This window comes from Pleurodeles waltl, chromosome 3_1 (genome assembly GCF_031143425.1).
Source record: "Pleurodeles waltl isolate 20211129_DDA chromosome 3_1, aPleWal1.hap1.20221129, whole genome shotgun sequence".
Lineage (NCBI taxonomy): Eukaryota > Metazoa > Chordata > Amphibia > Caudata > Salamandridae > Pleurodeles > Pleurodeles waltl.
Genome location: NC_090440.1, coordinates 1,959,410,301 through 1,959,434,580, shown reverse-complemented (window position 1 = coordinate 1,959,434,580; position 24,280 = coordinate 1,959,410,301). Strand labels below are relative to the sequence as shown.

The 24,280-nt window shown below is 43.1% G+C and overlaps 1 protein-coding gene across 16 annotated transcripts in view; it reads left to right on the top strand.

Moving 5' to 3' along the window:
* NCOR1 (nuclear receptor corepressor 1) overlaps window positions 1-24,280 on the top strand; it is a 1,251,773-nt gene that overhangs the window by 87,145 nt on the left and 1,140,348 nt on the right. For all 16 annotated transcript variants that reach the window (XM_069226323.1, XM_069226317.1, XM_069226319.1 and 13 more), the window contains exons 4-6: window positions 844-1,039; window positions 3,200-3,382; window positions 7,141-7,254. In XM_069226323.1, the coding sequence (XP_069082424.1) occupies window positions 844-1,039; window positions 3,200-3,382; window positions 7,141-7,254 (493 nt within the window). The remainder of the gene's footprint in view (window positions 1-843; window positions 1,040-3,199; window positions 3,383-7,140; window positions 7,255-24,280) is intronic.

Genomic DNA, 24,280 nt, shown 5'->3' with positions numbered 1-24,280 from the left:
GCAAGAAAGATAAAGCATTCAGAAGTGTTTTGTTACCTAATGGACACTACAAAAATCCCATCATTTAGTATATTAACCATAAAGTGGCATCAGTGCTTGAAAACTAGTAAACTTGTGAAAGTGCCAACTGAGCTTAACCCGGATCATACTTGTTAATTTTATTTACATACACATGTAGAGAGTAATTGTTGTTTGTCTTATGAATTCTCAAGCACCTTGCTCACCAGAGCAGTTAGATTTGCTCTCCTTCCTTTATTGCCTGTGGCTGTGAGGTGCTGCCTAGAAAGAATTGGGTACTCTCTTCTGCATAATACTTCGATAGTGGCAGTAGAGGCTTTCCTGAAGTGAAGTGGCCTCGAGGTAGTAAACACATCAACTTAAAGCAGTGGTGGCAATTTGCGGTGGATATTGGGTCCAGTAATGTCTCAGGTCTTACTGAGTCACATAGTTATAGGGTTAAAACATATTCCGTTTGCTTCATATGCCGTGCTCATTTAAGATGATGGGGGAACTAGCAAGTGGTTCATCTGTTTTTGAAACTTTTCCTTTGGCGAGGGTCTCAGCTGTATTCTACCTATATGTGTTTCTTGCTTTAATTCAGTTTTTCCATTTGCACAATTCATCCAGTCATATTTGTATAAATAGCTGCAAATTCCGAAGTGAAACGGTCATAAAAGTGGTCCTTATTGGGTTTTGCCACGTCCCATTGTACATGCATTATTGTGTTTTCCTACTGGAGTAATACTAAGGGCTGTATTTTTATTTTTCAGTACCTCGATATGCAGTTTGTGCATTTGGGATGAACTTGTCTTTTAAAATATTTCTTTGTTTCCTTTATTGCAGGCCTCAAGACAGGCGATCTGGCTATGAGCAGCAGTACCACTCCTCTCAACCTCAGAATGAGCATGACTCTCTGGATTGTAAGAGACCGCGTCTTGAACAGGGTTCAGATAATCATTTTCAGCGTGTCAGTACTAATATCCTCCCTCTAGTGCACTCTTTGCAAGATGGACTTAGAGCTGCCGGAGATGTTAAAAAGGTAGAATAATTTGGGTTTGTCTTCATGACTTTCAATGGAGTGAAAATACTTAAACTGCACTTACTTTTTTTTCTTTTTAGTAAGGGCTGCGATTGATGTAATTTGCTTCATCATAAGAGCATTCCCTCATGTCATAGCTGAAACTCACTTCTTTAAATTCAGTGGGAAAAATTATTTTCCCTCTGTGTTTTGACAGACCTAATATAAACTTTTTCCCTTTGCAAATTGAAACCCTCAGATTGTGATCATTTTTTTTTTAAACTAACCAAAAATATTAAATTCTGAATTCGTGATTGTTTAACGGACAGAAGCGTGTTAGGATTTAAATCATTAGCGATGGAGAGGTATGAAATGCATCTACTGTTGTCTGGCTTGTGTTCATAAGGATGTCCAAAGTGTTACAAATTTGTAAATTCTATACAGTTTTGTGTGTAAAGCGGAGTAACTAAACTTGTATGTAGAGGCAGGTCAAACATTGAAAAAAATGCATTGGCACAGTCAAAAGGTCTTTTTTTTTTTAGTAAAAGAAGGCAAGATGACTCGACTGCTGATCGTTGTAGTGTAATTTGTTAGTCGTGCCAATGCTGTCCCTAATTCACCGTGGCCACATCATACAGGCATGTGCAGATGAAATGTGGTCATCATTTATTTTTAATTCATTTACCAATTTAAGATATAATAGTAAATAAATAAAAAAAGAAATTGCAAGGCGGAGCGGCTTAGCGGCGATTTGCTTTTAGGCCTTCCAAAAAAAGAAAGCTTAAAGAAAGAACGCAGATGTAGGGAGGCAGTGGATGAGTTGGTGGGAGTATAGGTACAGTGAAGCAACAGGGAATGGACAGAGCAAGGGAACAATGAAGGTGCTTAAGATTGGTCAAGGGGGGACCTTAAAAAACAAAAAAAAATAAAGCTGGTACGGGGTCTGGAAACCAGTGGACAAGCTGAGGGAGGAGGGTTGCGGTGGCAACAAGAAGCATTGTTGGGGGAAAGTTTTGGTAGGGAAGCAGCACACTAGGTAGAGAGTTACAAAACATGCACTGTCATGGCGTGTTTGGAGATAAAGAAAAATGTAGTTCCCTGAATGTGAGCGGTAGGATACAAGGATGGTGAAAATGCTATTTTCCAGGGAAGGGACAAAAAAGAAGGGGAGGCACAAACGCAAGATGGGCAAGGAAAGTCCTTGAATCAAAAGCAAGTAAATAAGTGTGACACTAAAGGCAACCCATTGAGCAGTGAGTTGGGCCAAAGGACAATGTATGTTTTTGGAGTAGTAAACAGTAGGGTTTCGCCTACCACATATCTTAAAGCTGCCTTGTAGACTAAACCAAAAAGAAGGCATTGGAATTTCCTTGTGAAGTAATCATCCAATGTTTTTTCCATTTTGTTTTTTAAGGCGGAATGTGTAGACAGTGCATTATGCCTGTGGAATACTTTTACCAGCAGCATGTGGTTTGCAAAATGCTGAGAGTGAGGAGGATTTTGAATTGGACCCTGCCACAGAATGCATTCCAGCAAACTTGATGCTGGGGAAAAACAGATGGTGCATCTCTTAAAGTGATGCACTTGGGTGAAAACATTCCAGTGCATTGTGACTCAAGGAGAAATAATAGATTCTCCATCCTGGAATTTATTTGAAATTAATAAAACATATAGTATCTAAATTAGCTATTTACCATAACGCATTTTAAATCTATACATTTAATTTTTAAAATAATTTTGTGTAGAAAATACATCTGTGCGAAGCCAGCAATTAGAATCTGAAACAGTCTGCACAAAGCACTTGTTCGTGAAGCAAACAGCACCCCAACAACAAAATAGAATTACGCTGAAATCAATTAGTGCTTGATCCCTGGAACAGGAATGATGCCAGGCTTGCCCTGACGAATAACGAGGCTGTAAAGAAGAGTGTCACACAAACCAACAAATGGTGAGCGACAGGCGGGCTCCAGGCCCTTTACCGAACACAACAGCGTCTCGCATTTGTGAGATGCTAGCGCATGCACGCACAGACTCGACCCCAAAGAAGGGATTTTCAAAACCTGGTCGCTGCGTTCACATCTAAAGACCAATGTGTTGTCAGATTCTTAAGACATTTTGAAGTGCTAGTTGTTTTACTTTGGCAGTACTTTGAGCTTTAACCCTCTAACATTTCTGTTCAAGGAACATGGTTTTGCTACCAAGCATGATGGATCCGCCTCTCCACTCACCGGGCCACCTGGTGGGGATGATGCTGATGCTTCACCCTCTAAGCTTTCAAAGGAGGAGCTCATCCAGAGCATGGACCGCGTGGACCGCGAGATTGCCAAAGTTGAGCAGCAGATCCTTAAACTGAAGAAGAAACAGGTCTGCTGTTTACATTTTTTTCTAACATTCCTGCTTATGAATTAAAAAGCCCTTTATTTAGAAAACTCACTAGTATCCTGCAGGACTGAAATGTAACTCTACCAGCACATTTACAGCCAGGACTATGTCTTGGCATTCGTTAATTTTAGCTTGAAATGGATTTTAGAACTCTCCTTTTCAACAAATGCCTCAGCAGTTAGGCTCAGTTGTCTCCTTTTAATGTAAGGGCTTTTTGTTTTGTTTTTTACATTATTTGCAATGGCTTGTCACATCCTTGGCTTAATATGCATTTTATACCCATGAGTGGTTTCCAGCTATCTACTGTGACCTCACTAACCTTTCCTGCTTCCTCCTTATTCAGTCTCCTCTACAGCATGTGAGCACTTCAGCTCTGAGTATTTACTGTTTATACCTCTTACTATCTTTCCTCTTCGCCAACTTCGTAGACTCTTCTAACTTAATAAATCTGTGCTTTTGTCAATATGTCTATAGAAGTTGATATCTCTGTACCTTTTGTGCCTCCACTTGTCCGGTGTGGTGATGCCCAAAATGGTCTCATTCTCTTTTTATGAAACTGCATAAAAATGAATCAATAAAATAAGGCCTTGATATTTAAGTATTTGATCTCATGACAGAAGCAACTTTGACTGTTGTTCATTCAAACATGCATAGTGTTATCATCCATAATGCTATTGGTGTTGCCATAGAATATGTGTTGAGTGATGTGAAATGGGAGCTGTAGGAAAATGGGCTTTTTTGCAGCAGCCCTCCTACCCCATTTTTCTTGCTCCCATTTAGACTACTAGCTTCTGATCTGTGACTCGCGAAGTGCACTAGGTCCCTGCTAACCAGGTCCCTGCTAACCAGGTCCTAGTGCTCCTTCCATAAATGCGATACGGATGTCAATTGTAACCTAATTGGCGAGGACTTTAGCACTCTTATAAGCCCCTGGTAAATGGTATCCTTGGTTCCCAAGGCATAGGTACTAAAGAAGGTCCATAAAGGTGGCATGTAATATGCCACTCTGTGACCCACACTCAAACACATGCAAACAGCCATTGCAGAATGCGTGAAATGGTGCAAATCATTTAGAAAACGCAAAATAACACACCCTGTGTGCATTGCCCAAACACATTGTGTGTATTATATGTAAGTCAACCCTACAGCAGGCCTTAGAGCCCTAAGGCAGGGTACATTATATTACATGAGGGCCCATCTGTTTGAGCAGATGTACTCCTGTGATACCTAGTTTAATTGCTAGACATTGCAAGTGTTTTGGAAGCCATTTTAAGAACATGTACTGGGCACTGGTCACCATGAGTTACCCAGCTACATGATGGCTTCACCGAAAATACAGGTGTTTGGTATCAAACGCCTGATTTGAATAAATCTGTACTGATGCCAGCATCTGATTTATGAAGACGTACTCAGAGGGCACCTTAGAGGTTCCCCCTGTATAACTACTTGCACCTTAGTGTGCTAGCTGTCTAGTATCATCCAGCATGCCACCACAGACAGGTTTCTGATCAATGAGAGCCCGTGCTCTCAGAGGTCAGAAACAATGCCTGCTCTGGCATTAGGTGATCACACCTACAGCAGGATGGCTAGTGATGTAGCATATGAGAGACAGGGGCTTCAAAGTCCCTTCTACCTTTTGATATGTGACCCTGATTCCCCACCAGACCTGGGAAACTCCACCCCCCTGACGCCCATTTGGCACCAGAGCAGGTGGGAAATTAATTATGCAGAAGGCGTGTTGCACTTTAGGCTAGTCACACCCCTAAGGTGGTCTACCTTAAGTGCACAACCAAGGAAGGGTTTCACCATCTTGGTTTTGGTGAAAATAGAGTACTCTCTTTCGGGGTTTTGCCCACTTCCCACAGGAAGTGGTCATATAGGGGGTGTAGTCACCTCAGGGGTAGGTAGCCCATTGGCCACTACCCAACACTCCCATTAAGGCCCCTAAATTGAGTATTTAGGGGACCCCTTGACATGCAGATCAACAGATTTGACTACCTGGGAACTGAAGAAGAGCAGACACCGTGAGAACTGAGGACTTGCACAGAAATTGGCACCAAACCCTGTCTTGCTGCTTGCTCCTCAACAGTTGCAAAGACCTGACTTGTCCTGCGGCTGCGCATCCTCTCCAACACTTGAATGCCTGCTGAGCCCTTCAACAATCATTTAGCATTTCCCTTTGGGTGGAGGAGCCATCTGCATCTGTCTGGTAAAACAGTTTGCTTGCCATAGGGCTCACCAGTGAAGCATCACGCCAGGAGAAGGTTTTTGTGGTTGTAGGAGGTCAGCCCCATTTCTGAGCCGAATTTTGAAATGCTAGACCCTCCAGGAGCCCCCACCAATACTTTGAGTACCGTAGCACTTGCCTCAGCCAAGGCTTGTTGGTCGCCCAGCCCAGACACCACGACATTAGAAACTTACTTGTGCGTCAAGGGACTTCAGGTGAAACGAGATCCATGACCAGAGTGGCCCTGCTGTTTTGTTTTCCCCTCCCTTTGCAGATCTACCGACAACCGTGAGAGCCTCCCTACGCAAGCAGACAGCCAGCCAAACACCTTTGCACCCATGCCCCACAGCCCAGGTTGACAAAACCAGGCTGTGCCCCTTACCCCAAAGACCCTCACGAGCCGACCTCCCAACCCCCCTGGCTTCTGCTGTACTTGTCCCCAAGTCCCCTCTTGCAGTCCCTGTTTGCAGATGCCCATTGCCTTCAACAGTGTAGCGCTCAAGGCTACCAACCTCTCATCCTCTGCATCTGGACATGCCAGGGCAGGGAAACTGAAACTGCTGGTGGTTCTTTGTACCTTGGTCCCCTAGCACCTTACGTTTCAAAGAGCACCCTGAACTTCGACTACAAGTGTATTTATGAAGTAACTGTATTTCCTCCCAGAGGGTAACATTACTGCGTTTGAGACTGCTGCCTCGAAACCATTATTTGTGCATTATTTGTGTTACTTGCAAAATTCGTAACTTTAAAAGTACCTTCCTGATATCGATTATCTTGGTGTCTAAAAATGTATACAACTCTTTATTTTTGTAATTTGGTCTTGGATTTCTTTTTGAGTGTGTTTACCATTTATTGACCATGTATGCAAGAAATGCTTAACACTCCTCTGATAAGCCTAAACTGCTCGACCATGCTACCACTAATAGAGCACTTGGGATTTATAAAATAATCTCTGTAAACCAAATTTGTGTCGTCTGGACTTTTTGCATGGTGTGCCCTTACATTTGAACACAACATAAAAAGCCAGCTTCCTACAGGTGGTAATTAACAGTGCTTGTCGAGTGCGAAAACTATTGTTACTTTAGGGCGAGTTAGTCACTTGAAATAACTATAATTGGTAAATTTCAGTGGTTTTGCTCCCTAACATTGAATGTTTTACCTGACATTTTCACTCCGCTATAACGCCTCTTTAAACTCTGTTTTTTTTTTTCCAGTGAATATCTGTATGTGTTTATATAGACCCACACGTTGACATGAGAACTCCCTGCCAGTTACTGTATCATGACAGTGGTACAACACTTCAACACTCTCTGGTCCTGATTTGCATTATTCAAAAACTATCTACATTTAAAAAGGCTGAACGGTTCTCGTTAGTTGCAGTTCTGTCATGGAATTGAATTATAGGAGTGCACCTCAAGGATTTTTAATCAATTGAATGCCATACTTAGATTTCATCTCCACTTTTCTGCTATTTACAGTGCTGTACGATGCTGATTTTTTTTTTTTTCTTTAGCAACAGCTAGAAGAGGAAGCTGCTAAACCACTTGAACCAGAGAAGCCAGTCTCCCCTCCACCAGTGGAACAGAAACACCGCAGTGTTGTCCAGATTATTTATGATGAAAATAGGGTAGGCCTGTGTTAATGCCTTTTTGATCACTGTTCTGCTTGGCTCTATGTATTATTCAACCAGAAGAATAAATGGCTTTCTGTATCCTTCTACTTAGGAGCAGCAAATTAGCTTTCAAATCTCTGTACTTGACTGATATTGTCTTAATCTAAATGTAATCAGTGTTGCCTGTTCACTTGATTTGCTATTGTGCATTGTGTTCTTCATAAGAGTAATTTGCTTTGTTTAAATTTATGTATATTTTGACAATTAAGCCAGTCAATATATTGAAGTTATTTTTTTAGCAGTTAGTCTTGCCTTCATCAGTGCCATAAAGCACATGCTAATTTGTAGGTGTACCATGGATCTGTAAATATAGTCTGCTACATTTGAAATAAACCATGTCCTTAGAAAAATCTCCAGTTTAGAGTTATGATTTCCTCAAATTCAGCTCAAGAATATATCACTTTTTCTCTGTACTACTACACTGTCTAGAGTTGCTGTCTTTATTCCCTTTCTACCCAGTTTATAATGATGTGTGCCCGTAGCTAAGACCAGTAAACAGCTTATCTAATTGAAGGCTGTCATTTATTTGGCACCCTCTAGATGTTAGTCCCTAAAATTTGATTATCAACCTTATGTCATTAACCAACACACCTGGTTCCTGTTCAGCATGCAGGGGTTGAGTTCTCCATGGCTTTTTTGTTTATCTTGTGCTTTTGATTGTACTTTCTTCAAAGAAATGTAATTCCTGTTCTGCATATGCCTTTTACAATGGGCCTTTAGCAGTGCATCAGATTTGTTTGTGTGGAGCAACTGTTGGGGGCTGAACTACACAAAGGCAATATTACATGCCTGGTGAATTATGTCAGTTAAACTGGAATTTATCGAGTGTCACTATATTCTCTCGTGTCCATGCTCGATGAGGACTGGGTTAGTGAAGGAGTCCTTGAAATCTCTTATGAGAAGTGAGTGTTGTATCTCTCAAGCATGTTTTTTCATCAATGTTTTTGGAGTGTGGAATTTAGGATTTTATTGATTTTAATTCTGGATTTCCAGCTGTGGCACTTGCAGCCTGAGCAGGGAAGCTGACAATTGGTTTTGGCTATTTCTCTTCAATACATTTACAGTTTTAATATCCACTAGCTCCATGAGCTCTTTTCAGTGGCAACATGATTCTCCACCAATGGCTCAACACTAGGCTGCCCCCAACACTGTCTACTCTCTTCTAGCTAGACTGCTGTGACACCTACAATGTGCCTGGTCTGTGTGACTTTCGATGTCTTTAGGAATTTGTGCTGCAAATGCATAGCATATTTTTTCCCCCTTGGATTGCTGCCACATTACCATGGCTAAGGGTGGTTTCCCACTCTTTATGTTGTGGGTTAAGTGGTGCCACCAAGTTGATTTGTGTGGGGCAGGAGTGACTCAATGTCAAAGAAGTGCAGTGCAATGGTTTTCTGCATTGATTGCAGTTCTGCTAGTATTTCATGCCTGAGGTGTCTGCTTTATAGGCAAGGTATTTGGAGTCTCTAAATGTTCGTTTGATTGTTTTGCACCGGACAGCTCAATTCTGTGCCCAACATACAAACATTCTCTGCAGTGAACTAGATGTGGGGTGAACAACTGTTGCTAATATTGAAAATAAACACAAACCTGTATGAGATATCTGACACTGCAAGGAAGCAACTCTTGGAACAACCTGATGTGCTGTGATGACTGTTTTAGGCAAACACCTGGACAAAAGTGATTACTTTCTTTAGTTTTAGTTCTATTTTGTTATAATATTACAAGGAATTCAGGGGTGACAAATTCCTTTGTTTTAATTTGTTACATATTTAATTTGCTTATGGATAATTTATTTAAAACAATGGAGTCTGTGCTACCATCACCAGTATTTCTTTAGCATCCTGGAGAATTTTCCCTATGTTGTGAAGGATGGAGAGATGCTTTTGAAACTTGTGAAGCTGTGGAATGGCAAATGTTTGCTCAAAAAATGTAAGCTAGCCTTATTGAACTCACTTTAAAAAAAAAAAAAAAAAAACTTTTTATTGACATTTTCAGTACGTTACATATAATACATTAGTCATTTTTGTATGAAAATAGACATAGATCCAGCCCTGCTGGTGTACAAGTGGCTTTGAGAGCTAACATGTCAGGCTAGGTACATAAGATCTTACATTTGATACAATACAAGCTTCTCAGCTGTGGTATGGTGTATATTAGTCTTGCATAGTATGTAACCTTCAAGCATCATGTTTTACCATTTCTCTGGTTTGATTACAACCTTAACTTATTAAACTTAACCTAAATCTGACATCATCGATCTTTTCTGAGGGATAAATTATATGTACCTTTCCTTGACCATTGCTTTTGGTTATGTCTTGGGATAATGTATTGCATGTGCTTGTTTAAGTATATGTATCTATCATCTGTGGGGAGCAGTCTAGGATTACGAATTTCATATTGCTCGTTGTGTGTTTATATAGAGGCATCACTATGTAGTAATTTCAAACCCTTCTGTTCTACATATTGTAACAAAATTCTCTAATATTTCATCCCACTCATCAGCCAAGGGTTGATTTCTCATTCCTCTACTTTCTTCTCTTTTAAGAGCTGTACTTTCTGCTTTTCCCCAGTCTAGTATCTCTGCACACCACTGTGTCACCCGTGGGGGCGCTGTAGCTTTCCAGCGCTTGGTTAGTAAGCGTTTTGCTAGTATGAGTGCTAGGTTTGTTAGCCGTGAGTGCTTTTCCCTTCTTTGGGCGTGGGAACAAACCCAGCAAGCAGGCCTCCACTGTCTGGCACATAGGGGCGCCCGCTACTTTTTCTAAAACATTTGTTACACTATTCCAATATTGAGCGATGGGTGGGCAACTCCAGAGCATGTGTAATAAGTCTGCCTCTTCAGTACCACATCTGGGGCAGCCTGGGGATGCGTCGGGATATAGCAAGTGTATCTTGTGAGGTGTGAGATATGCCCTGTGTAAAATAGCTTACTGTATAAATTTAAATCTAGTATTACGTGGTATTTGACTAGGGTATTTCAGTATTGTCTCCCAGTCATCCTCTGAAAGTTATTTGCCAACATCTGTCTCCCATTTAGTCTTCAGCTGGGCTAGAGGCGGTGATAAATGAGTCTTCAACCCATGGTACAGCCATTTTATTAAATGTCTACCATGCCCTACCTTGTAAACAGCGTTTACAAGTTCATGTGTAGGGGGTTCTTTACTGTCTCGGGCCCAGTGGTTTTTAATATAATGCAGTATGGTAGCATGTAAAAGAAAGAGCGATGAAGTCAAGTTGTGTTTGTGTGTGAAGTCTGTGTGTACTAATAAATGCTGGTCTCTGAAGAATGGCCCAACCGTGTCCACGCCTTCCTGTGACCACTTCTGTAGTTGTCGTTGGGACAGTATACCTGTGTTTACTGGTAGTCCCAGAAGTGGAATATTGGGGGGATTATGGGATTGTTCTAGTTGTATATTTGAGCGCTGTTTTCCAGTATTGTAAAGCTATTCGTAATAAGAGTGGTAGAAGTTTCGGGACCTAACAGGGAATGTATGTGACCTTTAACATTTCCTGTGTGTACTCGATTTCTTGTAAATTTCTTCTGGCTAGCTAGTATGCCAGCCAGTGCAGTTGACCTGCCATACAATAAGCCTTAAATTCCGGTGCGCCCCTGCCTCCTTTCTCTGTTGGCATCTGCAGTTTGGCTAGGCCTATACGGCGTCTACCCCTCCCCCAGATCAGGTCGATTAGCATCGAGTTAAGGGTTTTGAAGTGTATTTCTGGGATTTTCACTGGTAGATTCATGAAATAATATAGAAAGCGGGGTAGCATTACCGTCTTGGCCAGGGCGAGCTTACCTGCGACTGATATTGCTAGTGATGTCCAAAATTGTATCTGTGATCTAAGTGCAGCCATCGCTTTTAATAAATTACCTTCCATTAGATCTATTGGGGTGCGATAAATTTGTATGTCGAGGTATCGGAATGTGTCTGAGGTTAGTTGTAGGTGTTTGTCACCGAATGTTATTGTATTTCTCGGATCTGGGCCAGTGAGGGAGAACGCCACTGATTTGTCAAAGTTTATAGAAAGTCCTGATAGTGGTGTAAATTTTTGGAATATTTGTGCTATAGTATCCAGGTTCTGCCTCATATCTTTCACATTTAAGATAATGTCGCCCGCATATAGTGATACTGTGTGATTGGTCCCAGGTGTGCTTATTCCCCAGTCTATACCGTCTTGTCGTAGCTTGCAGGCTAGTGGTTCTATTGCCATAATGAACAGTAAGGGGGATAGCGGACATCCTTGCCTGGTGCCCCTTTGTACATGGCAGGTATCTGAGATGTTCTGACCAGTGCGTGCTCTTGCTGTCGGGAGGTGTATAATAACCGAACCCAGTGTATATAGTCATGGGGGACGTTGAACCTCTCTAGTACTTTAAACATATTTTCCCAGCTCAGGAAGTCAAATGTCTGTCTGAGATCCAGTGACAGGCATCCTGCGTGTGGGTAATGACTCTTAGCAGCATCAATTACATGGTACAGTCGACGAATGTTTAGGGAAGTGTTACGGGACGGGACAAATCCGCATTGGTCCGTGTGTATCAGGCTATTTATGTAATTGAGCAGTCGTTGCGCTAGTATTTTTGCTAATATTTTATATTCTGTATTTCACAGAGATAAGGGTCTGTAAGATGACATATCAGTTGTGGCTTTTCCTGGTTTTAATAGTGAGGTGACTATTGCCTGTTTAGTTGTGTCTGGTAGAACTCCATGTTTTAGAGAGGCATAGTATAATTTTTCTAACTGGAGCAAGTTGTGAGCAGTAGAGGGAGTAAAATTCAGATGGTAACCCGTCTGAACCCGGTGCTTTATTTCGCGCCATGCTTTAAATTGTTTCCTTTATTTCGTCTTGTGTTATCTGCTCGCTTAATTGCAGCTTGGCCTTCTCTGTGAGTGTTGGTAGTCTGTCAGCTAGGAAGACCTCAATCTCGGCTCGTTTTATAGTTGTAGGGGCTGAGTATAAAGTTGCGTAATAATCATGGAAAGCATTATTTATCCCCAGTTGTGTATCTATTGTATCTTGTTGTGGCGTAATAATCTGCAGGATAGGAGGGGGGTAGGAGGGTTCAGCTTTAATCAGGCGCGCCAATTGAGTTCCTTCTTTGTCTCCTTCGCTGTGAATGCATTCACTGTAGTTTATATAGTCTATTTTCCGTAATCTTTCCACAAGCTCTGTGTGTTTTGGCTCTTGCTTCTTGCAGCTGCTGAGTCGATGAGGGTCTTAATATTGCCTCTTTTTCTAGTGTGTGTAGCCTGTTTTCTGTTAACTTTAATTCCCTGGTTAGTACTTTACGTACTCCAGTTGTCGCTCCCATCACCACACCCCTTATCACCACTTTAAATGCTTCCCATTCGAGTAATGGAGAGGATGCTGAGCCTGCGTTGTCGGTGAAGAAGTTTGTGATCGCTTGGGATATTTCTGTTCTTAAGATATCATCTTCTAGTATTGATGGCTGTAAACGCCATGTGGGGATCGGCGTAGATCGCCGCCCCCATAATAGCGCTATCTCGAGGGGGGTTATGGTCTGACAATGTTTTTCCTAAATATGTGGCTTGTGATATCTGAGTCTGCACTTAAGTAGTGCACACTAAACGATCTAGTCTTGTGTACTTTATGTGGACTTTATGTGGATGTGAATAAAAGGAGTATTCTCTTATATCTCTTGTTTCTAGCTCGCCAAATATCCATCAGTGACCAGCCTTGTAGCCAATTATGCAATGCTTCTGCCTGTCGTTGTGCATTAGTTTCTGACAATGGGGGCGTGGTGCGGTCTGTCATTATATCTAGTACCGCGTTAAAGTCTCCACCTATTATCCATGGGATGTGAGCCCATTGCAATAGCACCCTCGACAAGCGCTCCAGGAAGGTATCCTGTGCAGTATTCGGGGCGTATATGCTTCCTAGTATTATATGTTTCACATCTAGATTACCTTTGACCAGTGTGTAACGGCCTTCATCATCATTTTTGGTCTCTAGTATTTCAAATGGTACCCCAGCGTGTATCCACACCGCCGTTCCCCTTGCAAACGCAGAATATGTTGTGTGTAGGAGTTGGCCCGCCACTTCTTACGGAGTTTCGTCGCTTCGTGGGTAGTGACGTGAGTTTCTTGTAAATAGGCTATATGTATATTCCGACGATTTAGTTGAGCTAAAAATCTGTCGCTTTTGAACGGATCCCATTCCCCGTACATTCCAGGTGATAATATTGTATTCACGTAATGCAGTCGTATTGAGATATTGATGTAGGGGTCTCTTTAGTAGTCTTTGTTACTGGCTATCCCTCTTGGTATAATATATATATGACGTGTGTTGATGTCAGTGTTTTAAATCTACTTCCAACTTTACTTTTTAAACTGAATACTGGGCGAAGCTCAAACTGGCTTTGCCAAACCATCGTGTTATATAGAACCATTATCGTTGCCACCAACGGGGAAGCATCTACAAAGAAAGGGGGCCTGCGCTCTGGGGTTTTATCTGGTGTACTGTTAATAGTTCTCGCCTGTGACCAACTAATTATTTGGTAGATGACGAGGAGTATGCTTCTCGACCGTCCGGGCCCGCCCTGTATAAAGGAAGAAGTAGACTCAGCGGGCGTTGGGTTGTCTTTCTTCAGAGGTCGTGGGCTGACTACGGGGTAACAGCAGGGAACAACGCTGAGCTGCCTTCTGAATCAGATGCAGCAGCACTGTCTATGGATGAAGTAGGTCTGGTATGGATGAAGTAGGTCTGTGCGGGGAGGAGTCTGTCCTTTGTAAGAAATACACGGATTGCAGTGCCCCATTTCGGCCCTCCAGGACCTGCAACATAGTTGGGCCAGTCTTTTTTTGAGTCGATTGCATCCTACCACGTCTGCTCCTACGTGATTGATGGGGCTGTCTCGGGGGCAGGGCATCACGCTCCTCGTTCCCCAAGTGAGGAAAGGTCGCATCCAGCCAGTCGCATGCGGAGTCTGGTGTTTAAAAAAAAAAGTGTTTTTTGATTAAATGTGACACGCAACCGGGCCGGGAATAATAGTGCATATTTCAGTCCTTCAGTTCGTAGCCTCCTTTTCACTACCTGGAAAGAGGCTCTGCGCTTCTGGACCATTAGTGTGTAGTCAGGGTATAGAGAGATTCGAGTGTTGTCTACTGTGATAGGTTCTAGATCTCTTGCCGCTTGTATGATGTCTCTGTCCCTGTAGTTTAGGATCCGGGCTATCCAGGGACGTGCTGGCGCGCCCGTAGGGGGTCTCTTTCCTGGTTTACGGTGCGCCCTTTCTACTGCAAAGTGGGTTGACAGTTTGTCCGCCGTTATTTTCTTTAGCCAGTGTTCCATGTATTGTGTAGGATTCTTGCCCTCTGTCCCCTCCGGGAGACCTATTATGCGTACATTATTGCGTCGGGATTGCCCTTCCGCATCTTCGACACGTTCTTGTAGCGTTTGCACCTGTTGTTGGTGTTCGATGGCATTCTTGTTATCTTTGTGGGTCGGAAGGAGCTCAGCGACATTGGATTCTGCCTGTTTCAGTCTGTCCGATAATTTTTACTGGTCATCCTTCAGGATATTTAACTCAATCGTTATTGATCCTAGTTTTTTCTCTATTGCTTGCCTTGAGTCTCTAATCTCCTGGAGAATAATGTCCAGTTAGTCTGCTTGATCCCCGGGTGGCGTTGCTTGCATTGGGTCATCAGGGGATGATCTTTCCATGTCCTCAGATTGCTTTCCCTTGGTGCAGCCCATTGTTACTTGTTACTATGCTAGTATTTGTGTAGAGGGTCGCTTGTTATATTGGGTAATTGCTAGCTGTAGTCTGGAGCCTGCGGGCCCTCCTTCTGTGTGGGTCTTCAGCTGCCAGGCTTAGCGGGTGCGGTCTTGCGGTCGCTCCAGAACTTTGTGTTGGGCTCTGCTGGTATTGGGGCGTGCGTTACAGTGGTATTTCCTTCTCGGGCTGTCTGGTCCCCTCTGTGTGCCTTCTGGTAGCGGGCCGATTAAGTTCTGAACGGGGGCTCGACCGTCAAACGAGGGCGGGGCTCTAGTAGTTCCTCAGCGCAGCACTCTCCGTCAGAGGGGTGCCGCCGCTCCCCTGCTTCTGTTTCCCGTGCACGGACAGGCCGTTGGTGTGCCTGGTCCCTGGGCTGATTCCTCGCTCCTCACCGCCGATTCGCCCTCTCGGTGGGCCCCGCAGGTAAGATTCAAGGCGCGGAGAGGGAGGGGGGGGTAGCCAAGTAGCGGACATCCCAATTTCTCCGGCACGCCGCGTCGACCCCCGCCCTCGGCACCAGCCTCGACCCGCTCTCCTCCCCTCACTCACCGCAGGTTGGCTTCTTCCGGTCGGCGTCCCATCTATACGGCTGCCGCGGCGTGGGCCCAGATCAGGGCCAGGTCCGGTATTCCATTTCCGCGCCCAGCCGGGTGCTCCGATCGCTCTTCGGGGTGGTCCGCCGGTTCCCACGAGTTCTGGATAACTGATCACCACATAGCAGCCCAATTTTGTGGCAGAATCTGCATTTTAGGAGGGCCCGGGACGGGAGCTCCAGGACTAGATGGCCGCCATCTTAGGCGGTAGACCACGCCCCCGCCTTATTGAACTCACTTGATATGTAAAAGGTATCAAGGTTCTAAAAAATTACCTATACTGGATAGGGGCGTGAACAGTAAATAGTTAGGAGTAAGAACATTTGAGTCGATTGTTGGAGGTAAATTATATGACCAAACCGAATGTTGTTGTAGAAGAACATCTTTAAAAAATAAAAAAAAATCTGTGCTGATTTCAGACTGCCCTCAAAATACTGTAGAGGGCCATATATAAATGTCACCCCTATGCACGGACATCACCTCCTTACTTTCCAACTCATCCAGCATGGATCTAGAGCTTTGACTCCAACCATCTCAATCTTCAGACAACTCCAAAAATGCTTCTCTGGCCTAGGAAACGATATCCCCCTACTGGAAACCTAAGGATTTAAGACATCCTGCGTCTGCAGGAAATGGATGCTAGTCACTGCCCTGCACCGTGCGTGCTGTTAGTGCCTGGACATGACTCAGTTGTGTGAAATATGCACCTGATATTGGTTGGAAGTTTTATTTTGCGGACCACAAGGAGTCAATCTTTGGTCACATCTGGCTCCAAGTAGTGGTCCCAGGCAACCAATGTTGAGGTACTAAATTACAAAAGCTCTCCATATTGTCATGGAGCCTGACTCTAACCCAGTACCTCTATCACTTTGTAACTATCATTTTGCTTTTGGTTCCGACTGACCTTTGCCAGAGAAAGGTGCACCTCATGATACTGTTGATAATTGGGTGGAGGGGGATACGGTTTGTTTCCTCTCCTCTTTATACTGATGATACCTTTATTCTGGTTTACAAAATGTCAGTGGGCTTAACACTACCCATAAGAGAGACCTTGACTCTCCACATGGGCCACCAGCGCAAGAAAGTGCCTCATTTGCAGTGTTGGTTCGGAGGGCATCTGAAATAGTAGAATTACAGCTGCTGTGCTTTCAGTTTAAAACAAATATTTTAACAGATACTTTTGCAGGCTTGGAACAGCAACATCTGAGCCATTGTTATCATTTAATGATGCCTTCACAGATGCTTTGACCTGTCTGAAACTATGTTCTTGTCTGTCTTTTAGTTGCAAATTATCCAGTTGAGACATGTTTGCATTCAGGTGTCCACATTTCCTCACCAAGCACTCTGTTCTGGCGAGTCTCATTGTACAGGCCATGACCAAGAAGACAAACCCGAATTCATTTTTTACCAATCCTCAGGATAGTCTGGCACGGTGATCCAAAAAATAGTCTGTTTGGCAGGTACACATATGCTTTTACGGGCATGGCCAGTGAAATCTTGCTGGTGGTCACCGAGGACATTGGGGCCTCTTCCATAACGGGTAGGTAAAGTAAGTTATATGAGCAGCTGGGATATCACAAACTGCTTAACTGGGAATTCCATACTAGTTGTGTGTTTAGTAGACATGCCTAGATGAAGTCATTTGGATTCTTCAGTGTTGTACTGGCGTTGCTAATGGGTTTAGCCTTTGAGTCGCACCTCTGGGCTGGCTCTGCTTTGAAACACTTTAAAGACAACGGAGCTACAGTGCTTTCCTTAAGTCTGTTAAGTCCTACAAAACAGCTTCCCCACCAGTTCTCGAAAATTTAGAGGCTATTCCAAGGGGCTTCTATATAGGCATAGACTGTGTCCCTAGCCATTGATGAAGCAGACACCCTAATGTTTTGGAACTACAGACGCAGATCTGGCAGACTGTACACATGCAGGAGTGACAGCAGTCCTTCAGCTCCTTTTCCGCTGCAACAACAGCCAACAAACCACTTTAGTTTTTCCCTCAGTGGTGTATGCTCAACCAGCACTTCACTCCATTGGGGATCCATTATTTCTAACAGAGGGGTCACATTGTTCAGAAAGGTTGAGTCCTACGTTTTCTCTCCTCCTCACTCAGTTTTCTCCCCACACTACAACAAATTTTGGAATAGCATCTGACCATCCTTCCAGTTGGTATGCCAGATACATTCCAATAGTACTATAGAGAGGATACCTCCGACCCCTGAATGCCTGCCTGCAGAAGGGCAAATTCAGAATGCTTACATTGGCTCTGATCTTTTCTGTCCTAGACACTGGAGACTGAATGGTGTCCTTGGACTTGTAGGACCTGTACTTTCATATATCCTTTTTGCAGTCCTGCCATGATCCCCTTCAGCTTCATCCACACTCTTCAGGTGTTCACAAAACTGATGCCAATGGTCGCAGCCCATCTTTAAAGATCAGGAGTACCTGTGTTCTTATACCTTTACTACTTGTTGCTAAAGGCTGTCTTGTCACAGTCAGTTGTGGATCACCTCTGGACGATGATAGAACTTTCAACTATTAATACCGCTGGGACTTTCCATAAACAAGTTGAAGTCCTTCCTGATACCATCACAGAAGCTTCCATTCACTTGAGTGATCCTGGACATGGTGGATTTTAAGGCTTTCACTCTGAAGCAACCAGTGTGGGGCATATGGGCTCTAATAGTGATGTTAGGTTCTATACTGGATCTAGGTATCGTTGGCTCATAGGCTTGTCAGCCTTTTGTCCATCTTCTTTGTCAGCCTTGCCAGGTGAAACCCTACAGTGGAACTTAAAGTCCCCATTGCCTAGCACCAATGCTGCCTTTCCAATGCTATGGAGATCTTGGGGGGAGACAGTCTGTGGTGGCTGACCGATCAGTTTCCCTATTTATAAAGTGTTGTTTTAAAAAAAAAAATGTATGGCCTTCTCAAATATTTATTAAATACCTTATCGTTGGACAAAGGTATTTCTTATATGGAATATAGAAGACTAAAACATGCTGACTTAAATATCTTACAGTGAAGCATCAAGCAAAGAGAAAATTATATCCACACAAGTTGCACAGCAGGGGGGTGGCATGTGTTGAGAGAAGTGTGGAAAGGGCCACATTGGTCAAGCAAACTATTACTTTTCACTTGATGTTGTATGTCTGTGCCTGGTTATGGTCTGACTTGTGCTCCTTAGTGATAAAGGTGTGCTACATCTTAGTGGTTTAGCCATTAAAGCTTTCATACTGGGAATCATCCCCCAGTGTTGTCTATTTTTGTGTACTAGAAGGGGGAAGGGCAGACAAAATAACCTCCTGCCGTAATACCCTGAAAAATGTAGTTGAGTGCTGGAAAATATTATTTTTAGTGTCAGAAAATTAGATAATCCATACTGCAACATCCTTGGGGGATCTGAAACGTGTCAGTAATGTATTACAAATTGAGTGTGATTGTAATGAGGAGGATTACATTTTAGTTTTATCATATTTCTATAGATATAGATGCTTTTATGATGTTTGCAGGAGTAAAGCTAAATTGTACTGAATCCATTCCAGAAACCTGTTGTGAAGTTAAGCTAAAAAACATTGGGTTTTTTATGCAAAATTCAAGGTCTGAGGGCAGGAGATACAGGACAAAATGTATGCTGTACATAGAGACAAATCGTTGTTAGGTTGGTGCAAATAAGAAGTTAGAGATTCATTTAAATCCGTACCATACTAAGCAAGGTATGTTTACTAATAGTGTGGGAAGATAGCAGATTTTTGCTGAAACACTGGCTTGCTTGCAGGGATTTCAACACTGCATAGTGTTGTGGGAATGAACAGTGACCTGTGTTCATAAATTTAGGATTATTCCTCTAATCCCAAAGGGTTATATGAGAATTGACTGTAGAGTCCATTAATGCATTAGGCTGATTAAGTACAGTGTTTAATACATAGATATTACATAGAATTGCTGTGAGATCCACTGACTTGTGACCTAAACTAATGTGTGAATTTATTGTCCTACTTTATCAAACATCAAAAAGTCTTGCCAGAATAGGGCAAGTTGACCAGTGCTTGGCACCAAGGTAAGTTAGACCCACCATCCAGGCATCTTTTGTTACTCTTGTCACCTTTGGCTTCAGCAGTGGCCCAACATTTATGTAGGCTGTGTCTGAAGCTGTGCCACAGGTGATACATTTTCCAGGTGAAATCCTTGTTTGAGGTCTAGCGTATCATACTAAAATGTCAAAGTGTTTTATTTATTTTGTGCAATTTGGGACTGATGATGGGGGTTGAAAAAAATCAAATTAAAAGTGAAAAGTTTTACATCTTGGTCATTATGTTTCTTGGAATGGTGTTAGACTAAAAGCAAAGTAAGAAAAGGTGATTGCATAGTATGTCATACTTTCACAAAGTAGGTCACTACTCTGAGACTAAGAACGTGAGGATTCTGATGAGTGAACAGAGGATTGTCAAGAAGGGTTTTAATATAAAGATGTATTATGGATGTGGCTGTTCTGAAATCGTATGCTTCAGCGGATAAGACCATCATAGTCCCAAGTAGTGCATATGGTTTCAAAGCGGTTTCTCACATTTTCGTAGCAGTTGACATTTCTATTCTGTGATTGAGAAAGAGCCTTGTGTGTACTGGTGGGGAATTAATAATGTTAAGGTATTTTTATGGAGGTACAGTCTACAAAATGCAAACTGATTGCAAGCCATTAGTTGACAAATGTTTGCAAAAGGGAGTGATAAAACTACTCTACCTTTGGCTAAACGGCTGCTCATGTTTCCATAAGTTCACATTCAAATTGAAATGTGTATCTAGAAGCCATAATGTTACAGGATCGTATATACTGCCTGCCAGTAGATGGAGAGATGGTCAATGATGATGAGCATTAATTGGCGACTATTGGATTCTGCCTGTTGTGACCCCTTAAGTGAATATGAAAGGGAAACCAATATGGAAGAGACTTAAGAAATCAAGAATGCTTTGTGTTGTCTTTGGGGCTTGTGGCCAAATGTAAAACACAATGAAACTGTTGTAGTTGTGAGATTATATTGTTTGATTTAGTGAGTCTAAATTGTTCTTTGTGTAGAACAGGCAAATCATTAGTGTTAAAAGGTTGATGACTCCTGGACATGGGGAAATGTCTGCTATTGGGGGGAAAAAAAAAACAAGTTGTGAGTTGTGGAAGCCAGGCATGGATTTTGAAAATTAATAAAGGTGTTAAAATGGTGTGCTGTCTACTTTGAGTGACAGCTGGAAATGCTTTGGTCCCAAATGAATACCTGCAGTGAACATGGCAGAAGGTGGGCATGGTTATTTTTTGGGCAGCTTTAGGGAGAGGTGTGCCAGTACAGTGGGCTTTAGTGATTGAAAAATAGTTATATTAATAATGTGGGAACTAAAAGTGTATAGGAGTTTTATAATGATATTTTTGCAAAGAAAAGTTTGAGAGGATATTGTTTTTTATCTATATTTGTCGAGGCTAGTCCTCTGAAATCACAGATCATTGAAAGGTTATGGAATAAAAAAAAATCATAAAGCTGCATTATAATCTTCCTCGGAAAAATGTAGTGGTTGTGAACTTAAATCAAGTGTTTGGGTATTGTTTACAATTCAATGCAAAGTATTGGAATTCTATGGAAGTACAGAACCTCTCCACATTCTACAGGATATGACTCCATATTTGCCGGCTGTAAATAAATGCACCAAGTCCCAAAGTGTGTCTTGGCTAAATGTGAAAATGTGGTATTAAATAATACTAAAGAGAATTTATTCTAAGGGTGAACAGTTTACAAGAGATGAGACTAAAATGAGATGTGTGGTATAAAAAAATTAAAGCAATGATTGTGTGCTTATTAGATTGTGTGCGAGACTAAGAAATGGCGAGTCCAGCTAGTCAGCTCCAAGAAATGTTATAAGCGTTTGACAACACCGTTTTAGATACAACTGTATGTGACATCGAGTTGAAAAGAAATAGGGTTGATGGTGGGTTGAAGGGAAACAATAGTTGGCGCAAGTTTAAGACCTTTTTGAAGACTTAAGAGAATTAGGTTAGCATTATTGAATATATTCTTTTGTTATTGGGAGAGGTGAATTTGTTCTTTAACCAGTTATTGGTCCCCAGAATGCTTATGTAGCATTTAGAATTTGGAACACTATTAAGAGTTTAAGTTGTGAAATTCCAACTGTTCCATTTGCTTCCTGAGTGTTGGGCAGTTGTTCCTGGCCACATCTCCTCAATGAACATAACACTTTTTTTTTTTTTTTTTTTTTTTTTTATTGAGCATTTTACAGTATAAAAAAATACAACAAACAAACTTGCCAGTTATCATCATAGTGTTACATATGGTATGCTATTAGGTGTCGAATAAATAGAACGTGTTACAATAGTCATCATGTCCGTATTAATAAAGATTACAAGCCTCTAGCCTGGGCTCAAGAGATCGGAGGGCCACAGTATTTTGCTTTAGCATGTAGAGAGGGCGGTAGCGGAAGAAAACAGGGTTAGTAACCAAGCACACTCTAGCTATATGGACACCACCCACATGATGTGAAAGGAGAGAAGTACGCTGTAACACCCACCGCCCCCCCCCTCCCAGGGGTCATTCACTCAGAGTATCACTCCCCAACCTACTGCTCCGATGTTCCCGAGCCCAACTCACAAATGGGTCCCAGATGTCACGGGCCTAGATGCAGCTGGCATGAACTCCCAGAATGTAGTTAACTGCGTGTGTCCGTAAGTTACATCAGCCAGCCAATCTCTCACCATAGGAACCCTCTGCCTACCCCAGTGGATTGCCACCCGTCGCTTAGCAAACAGTAGTAGTAGTGCATGCAGCCTGCGCATTGTTGGCGGAGTGTCCCTGACATATCCCAGAAGCCCAAGCAGAGGGGAGGGGACATCCGAGCGGCCCACTATCTGATTTACCGACACAAAGATCTGGGACCAATAACCCTTTAACCTTGGGCAGGACCACGCTATATGTAAAAAAAGAGGCAGAGACCGACCCACATCGCCAACATTCATCTGTATCCCTAAGCCCCATTTTTCTCAGGTTGATGGGGGTTCTATAGAACCTATGCAAGTATTTAAAATGTATTAAACGCAGCTTGTAATTTGGCGAAAGCTCAGTAAGCTGCCCACAACAGAACTCCCACTGTTCCTCAGTAATCTCAGGCTGGAGCTCCTCATTCCAATACAGCATAGATTTAGGCGTCACTTCCGGTGCCATGCTTTGCATATGGCGATAAATACGGGTTACCAGTTTTCGGGGGGAAGGGGAGCTCACCACCGCCTCCAAAGCAGTAAATACGGGTGGCACGTCAGGGAAACTTTCGAATAGCGACCGGCACGCCGCACGTAGTCTGTGGTATAGAAATAGTTCAGAAAAAGGCACTGTACCTCCCTCTTCTGACGTCAGGGGAGGTATAAACTTACCATTGGGAAAAAGGTCTGCAAATGTGTGGAGGTGCATTTTGTCAATCAGATGACTAGCTATCCCATCAGCCACACAAGGCAGCAACGGGTTATGCAATAGCGGAAGCGATGGAGCATACAACAGTGGGACCCCGGCCCTCTTGCGCAATTCTTCCCATACCCACTGCAGCATCCTAGCCGTGTCTACGTCTGCTCTGGGACGCCCTGCCTTGGCGCATATCACCACTCCAATTGGAAGGGGCGCCACCACATCGCGCTCCACTGCCACATGAGGCTGAAAAGGGAACGGGTGGGACCAAAAATTGCAAGAACTGAGCCTGAGCACAGAGGGCGTACAGCTTTATATCTGGGGCACCTAAACCTCCCCATCGCAATGGCAGTGTCAACGTGTCCCACGCCACTCTGGCCTGTCCTCCTGCCCACACCAACTCCACCAGGCGTGACCGCAAAGTGGCAAAGAAGTGTGCTGTAAGCGGTATAGGTATGTTGACGAATAGGTAAAGGAATTTGGGTAACACTATCATTTTTATTAGCGCAATCCGCCCAGTCAATGACAGAGGCAGGGAAGCCCATAATTTCACTTTCTCGCTCAGCCATAACATTACTCTGCCAAAGTTAAGGCCCCAAATCTCCTGAAGGTCTCGGCTAATCCAAATCCCCAGATACTTGACCCTTCCGGCCTCCCAACGCAAAGGATATTCAGAGCGCACTTCAGTGGTGGCGTTCGTGGGAGGAAAGATAACTGATTTGGACCAATTGATGGAGATACCTGCGAAGCCCTCAAAGCGGACAAATTCCCTCAAGATGGGGTCCAAGTTGTCCGAAGGATTGGTAAGATAAAGGGTCACATCATCCGCGTATAGTGACACCAGAAGGTTTCTAGAGCTGAATCCTATACCTCTTGCAGAATGATGTTGCCTAATCCTCGCTGCCAGCGGCTCCATAGCTATAACAAATAGCGGGGATAAAGGGCAACCCTGTCTAGTACCACGCAAGACGGGGAAAGGCTCAGACACCAGACCATTCACCCGCACTCTGGCTGTAGGCATTCTGTAGAGCAGGCGGATTTTCCTAATCAGCAACGTACTGAACCCCATCCTCTCTAAAACACAGAATAAATATGGTCATTCAATTGTATCAAAGGCCTTAGTGGCATCCAAAAACACCACGGCCGCTCTAATCTCGGGGTGTAGGTAATATATTGTAGCGAAGATCGTTCGTAGGTTA